This window comes from Myotis davidii, unplaced genomic scaffold, assembly GCF_000327345.1.
Source record: "Myotis davidii unplaced genomic scaffold, ASM32734v1 scaffold170, whole genome shotgun sequence".
Taxonomy (NCBI): Eukaryota; Metazoa; Chordata; class Mammalia; order Chiroptera; family Vespertilionidae; genus Myotis; species Myotis davidii.
In genome coordinates this window covers 1,392,220-1,397,848 of record NW_006282528.1, presented here as the reverse complement: position 1 = coordinate 1,397,848, position 5,629 = coordinate 1,392,220, and the positions used below count along the sequence as shown (strand labels likewise).

General features: G+C 57.0%; 1 protein-coding gene across 1 annotated transcript in view; it reads left to right on the top strand.

Annotated features, from left to right (window-relative positions):
- The window catches only part of ITSN1 (intersectin 1), a 103,849-nt gene that overhangs the window by 56,878 nt on the left and 41,342 nt on the right, over positions 1-5,629 (top strand). The window contains exons 23-25 of the mRNA XM_015560218.1: positions 6-65; positions 1,466-1,671; positions 2,369-2,451. Coding sequence (XP_015415704.1) covers positions 6-65; positions 1,466-1,671; positions 2,369-2,451 — 349 coding nt within the window. The remainder of the gene's footprint in view (positions 1-5; positions 66-1,465; positions 1,672-2,368; positions 2,452-5,629) is intronic.

The following is a 5,629-nucleotide window of genomic DNA, read 5'->3' as shown; positions in this document are numbered from 1 at the left end:
GGCAGCGGTCGGCCTTCCCTCCGGCCACGGCCACCGGCTCCTCTCCATCCCCGGTTTTAGGCCAGGTAAGCAGCTGGGGGCGTGGGGGTGGCGCATGCTGGGGGGACCAGGATGTGTGGGGGGCGCGCATGCTGGGGGGACCAGGGTGTGTGGGGGGCGCGCATGCTAGGGGGACTGGGGCATGGGGGGGCATGCTGTGGGGACCGGGGGTGTGTGGGGCACATGCTGGGGGGACCAGGGTGTGTGGGGGGTGCGCATGCTAGGGGGACTGGGGCATGGGGGGGCATGCTGTGGGGACCGGGGGTGTGTGGGGCACATGCTGGGGGGACCAGGGTGTGTGGGGGGTGCGCATGCTAGGGGGACTGGGGCATGGGGGGGCATGCTGTGGGGACCGGGGGTGTGTGGGGCACATGCTGGGGGGACCAGGGTGTGTGGGGGGTGCGCATGCTAGGGGGACTGGGGCATGGGGGGGCATGCTGTGGGGAGCAATGAGGTCAGCGGGTGCCTGCGGCTGCCGTTTACAAGGAGCCTCATCGGATGCGCCCAGCTCCGTCCTCCGCCCGCCTTTCGCCTTTCGGGAGCCCGGGGGTGACCTCCCGCCTGGCCGGTCAGGGGCGCGTCTTGAACAGGGAGAGGAGGACATAGTTGCAGGGCTGGGAACACACTGACACAGGAAGGCTCTGCACAGTGGGGTGCAGGGGCGGGGTAAGTGGTCCCGAGCACTGTTTAGCGTCACGGCGCTCTGCACAGTAGGGCGCAGGTGGCGGGTAAAGGCGCCGCCCTGTCAGTTGTGGTTTAAGATTCTGTGATGCTTCCATGCTTTACTAGGGAGTGAGTGCCTCCCTGCCTCTCCAGCCTCGGCTCCTCCCACACTCCCTGGCACCGAGGCTGCAGCCCCCTCCCCCTGGGCCCCTTGCAGAGCTGCACCCCGAGGCCTTTGCTGGTGCCCTGGGTTTCACTTCAAAGCAGACGGTGCCCTGGCCTCGGCCTGGAGGGCCCTTGCTCCGAAGCCCTGGCTGCCGCATCCTGGTGCTTCAGGGCCCGGTGCCTGCCCTGTCCTGATGTCCCCACCGCCAGGCCCCGTCCGTCCCTGCCCTGTCCCGTGTCCGGCTGGACCCTCTGTGCCACCTGCCAGGGGGCATTCGCAGCTGCTTGTGTCTCTTTCTTCCCCGTGAATTGTGGGTTTTAGTGCCACACTGTCCCTTTTTATCGCACTTTACGGCTTATAAAGGGTCTTATCCCGAGGTACTTTGGGGAGGCAGGTTGGCATTCCATCCTTGTGGTGACCCCTGTGTCCTGCAGAGGGATGGCCAGTAAATGCGATTGCAGCGGACACGGGAACGGCCAGCAGCTTTGGCCGCCACATTGGGAAACAAACAATTCCTGAGACACGAGGTGTCTGTAACCTGCCGTCTGCCTCGGGCCCGGATCCCACCGTGACAAGGGTCCTCGTGTCGCCCCCCAGGGTGAGAAGGTGGAGGGGCTGCAGGCGCAAGCCCTGTACCCCTGGAGAGCCAAGAAGGACAACCACCTGAACTTCAACAAAAACGACGTCATCACGGTGCTGGAGCAGCAGGACATGTGGTGGTTTGGAGAGGTGCAGGGCCAGAAGGGCTGGTTCCCCAAGTCCTACGTGAAGCTCATCTCGGGGCCCACCAGGAAGGCGGCCAGGTATTTGTGTCACGTGCTTCTAGTCGAGGAGACACTGTTAGCCTTTCGGTTACTGTTTGCGTAGTTCGGGTTCCTCCGCGTCCTTTAACCGTGAAAGTTGGGGCCATGGGACCTTGAGGGTGGCCTCGTAGAGATACATGCTCCTGTCCTGCCTGGGGAAGCCTGGGGGTCTTGTGCTCCATGAACTCCCGCGAGAGGATTCTGTCTGGGGGTGATGTCCTTGCGGACCTGTGGGCGATCACGCCTCCCCCAAGCTCATCACGGTCCTCAGACACGCAGCGGAGCGCAGAGCCCGGAGCCTCGGGAGCTGCCTGGGAGGGAGCGTCTTTCCCACCAGGAGCCTTGAGGCCAGGTTCCTCAGCAAGGTGGTTGTCTAATTATCCCAGCCACATGGGGTCCAAACAAGTCGTGAGTTTTAAGAAGAGAAAATAGCAAACATATGGCTGGGCGTCTATCAGTCAGGCTCTGACACAGACCCGCACGCTGGCTGCGTGTCCCGCACAGCCAGGGGCTGAGAAGAGAGCGTGAGCTTGGAATGGGGCCCGAGCGCCCTGCGTGTCTTAACGAAGCGCATCCGTTTCAGCTGTAGATTGTTCGCAGTGTTTAATGTTAAAATTTTAAAAAAGAAAAACCGGTGTCTTTTGTACTATTTCCTTCGAAGATAAAAATTAAAACGCTCTCCTCTCCCCTCTTTCAGCGCGGATCCTGGCTCTTCAGACAGTCCTGCGCCTCTAAAGCGAGTGGCTTCCCCGGCGGCCAAGCCGGCCCTCTCGGGAGAAGGTGAGAGCCCGCGTCTAACTGCCCTTTGGGGGCGGGCAGCTGGGAGCACCTGCAGCCAGTGTGCGCGACCAGCCTGGGTTTCACTTCAAAGCAGACGGCATTCATTTGTGTTCACTAGATTAACCTCTCAGGTAAGTGGCTCTTTATGGAGACTTTCGAAATACTGCCAGATGCATCGACCATAAACTGCATTGTCTCATCATGTTTGATTAGAGCCCTTTGGCTTTTGAAAGCCCATCTGCGTCCCAGAGGGTCCGGTTTCTGAGCACGGTGGCAGCTGATGGTAGACATGGCTGCTCTGGACGTGGACAGGAGGTTAAACTGTAGCTCCCCGTCTGGCAGACTGTCCCAGCGACGCCAGCATTACCTGTACTGTCCCAGATGGAGCCCAAGTTCAGTTTCCAGGTTCCATGGAAGTAACCACACCAGCTTATTTAGGCCTAAAGTTGCATGTTATTACATAACAAGCGGGTGCTTTATTTCCTGGTCTTTGCTTCATGACATAACCGTAAGGATGCATGGGCCGCTGCCTGACGCGGGTTTAAAAGTGAACGAAGCCCGTCTTACTCAGGTTCCCGCGGGAAAACCTCAGCCTGTCGGGCTCTCAGTGTTAGCCGGGCCCTCATGGCCGCCCTGAGCAGCGTTGGTGGCTGCCCAGTGTCTGCCCGCTGCATAGTAAACGTCCCTGGGCCCCTTGGATACAGGAGAGGAGGACAGAATGTTTTATGTAGCGTGTGTGCCATCAGGAGGTGGTTGTGTTCCTCGGGGGCGTTGGCTTATGAAAAACAGAATTATTGAAGCAGTTGTTTCCATGGAGACAGCAAGGGTTAAGGTTAATGATACTTCAGACTCACAGTTACCAAGTGGCTTTTTCAAGAGGAGTTTTAGAGGCACGTTTCTTTAAATGTATAGGTTAGTGATGGAAGCTCACTCATCACTAGACACAGCCAGCGTGTTAGCGCATCCTTTTTTTTTTGCTGTTACCACCAGAACAGTCATCAGCATAGTTCTCTTTACCCACGCTCTTCAGCCTAATGGTTTCTTTATCCACTGTTAGGAGAACGGGGCAAACAGCTCTTACACGCTCCCCAAGTTCAAGGTGTGGTGCCAGCTGAGTCTCACTGAGCGCCCTCCCCTGGTAACCTTACAGGGTTGGTCTGGCCCCCTTCCTGCAGCGGGAGGAGGAGATGACAGGGCTATGCGATCACATGTGTGAGGGTTTGAGAATAAAGGTCAGTGACGCCTGCTGCCTCGGCCTCTTTTGCTGCTTTCCTGGTTGTTGCCGGAGCGCGCCCGCAGCTGCGGATGAGACCTGCACAGAGGCCTCAGTGAGCAGGCCACCGCCGAACCCCACACATTTGAGCACGGGTGACGTTTACTCCCTCCGCGGGAGATGATTTACGGGTGACGTTTACTCCCTCCGCGGGAGATGATTTGCATATTAGAAACGCATGCACTGGGAGAGTGCTGGCATCTCCGGCGGGAGGACATTGGCTTCTGAGATTCTGAGACAAGCTCTTACCAATACTAATGGGCTGCTTGTTATACTGCATTAAACATCGCCAAATCTAAATAGACCCTAAGCCAGATTAAATAGATCGCCAGTGTGGGTAGGTCTTAAAATAGTGGCCTGGGAATAGCCAGCACCCGTGTTAAATGTCCAGAAGGGTCCGGGTGGGTGCCGCTGTGTGTCCTCACGTCCCCGCAGGTCCCTGTGCGTGGAGGGCGAGGGCAGCCACGTGCTGCGGCCTCCTCCAGCCCCTACACCCGCTGCTCGGCTGACTGCGGCCGGGGTCGTGCTGCTAAAGTTTCTCAGGCACTTTGAGAGCTGCTTCAAAATTTGGGTCCGTTTTGGAGAAAGTGCCTTTTAAGCGCAGGGACCACTGAGAAAGCATTGCTTGCCCCGTCACCGTGCGGAGCGGCAGGGCGTGGGGTGGTTACCCTATCTGAGGCGGCCAGACATGAGCTAGGCACAAGGAACAGAGCAAAGTGGAAAGGGAAGGTCAGAACAGAGACCAGAGAGGGCTGCGCTAACGGGAAAAGAACGTCCTATTAGAGCTGCCGACCTTGGCTTCCTCCCGCGGGACCATTTCTCCGGTTTGAACGATGGAGGAGGCGCTGCCAGCACCAAAGGCTAAAGACAGGGCGCCCCCGCTCTCCTGGCACATTTGGGGGCCTCGGGTGTGCCGTGGGCCCGCGGCCAGAGCCTGGAGGTGAAGCAGCCTGGAGCCTCCCCCACGGGGAGCTGCCCACAGGAGCGCAGTGGGCTCCATGTCTGGTGGTGGCTTTAGCCCCACCAGCGCCTCCTGCCGAGGCCCCTCCCCCGCAGTTCCCTGCCTGCTGGTTAGCGCCAGGCTCGGCAATTAAGGCGTCATCCGAAGTTCTAGCAAGGAGCACAGTGTCCCTCATAAATGTGAACTTTGGGTCACAGTGTGATTTTTTTTTATTGGTTAAAAATATATAAATGCTTAGGGCGAATGGAGCAAAGGTAGGAAAAATCTTTTGCCCCTTACTTAGTTTAGCGTCTAGGATTTGTGCCTGGTGATCCTCCTTAGCACGTGGCGTGGTCTCGAAGCTGTTTATAATGAAAACGCAGAACTTCCTCCGCAGTACACTCCCTTCCCACTCAAGACGGTAGAGAACGTTGGCTCTTATTCTTAAGACTAAATTACATGAATAATAAAGTGTAAGAAACTGATTTTTCTCTTCAATTGGTTCCAAAAGGCTTGATTATTTCTGGAATTGGCCACACACTGCTTTCATCGTCACTGGGAAAGCATTGCTTGCCGAGGACCTATCTTGGGTGTCCAGACATGAGCTAAGGCACAAGTAACTGAGCAGAATGGAGCGGGAAGGTCAGAACAGAGAGACCCAGAGAGGACGATGCTAATGGGAAAGGCCGTCCTTCCCAAAGCTGCCAGACTGGGCTTCCTCGTGGGGAAACCCTTCTACCCGTGTGCACTTGAATGAAATAATGTGTATTTTTTACTCTGTGTTCTAACAGCTTCCTGCCATTTGTGCGTATGGCACAGTAGGACAAAAATTTTCATTCAGGCCCCGAATAATGAAAAGCGTGCCTTATTTGATTGCATGAAGGACATACTACTGTATCTAAAAGTTGACTAGGATTGTGACTGGGTCCACTCAGGCATCTGGTGGGCACACCGTGCTCAGTAAG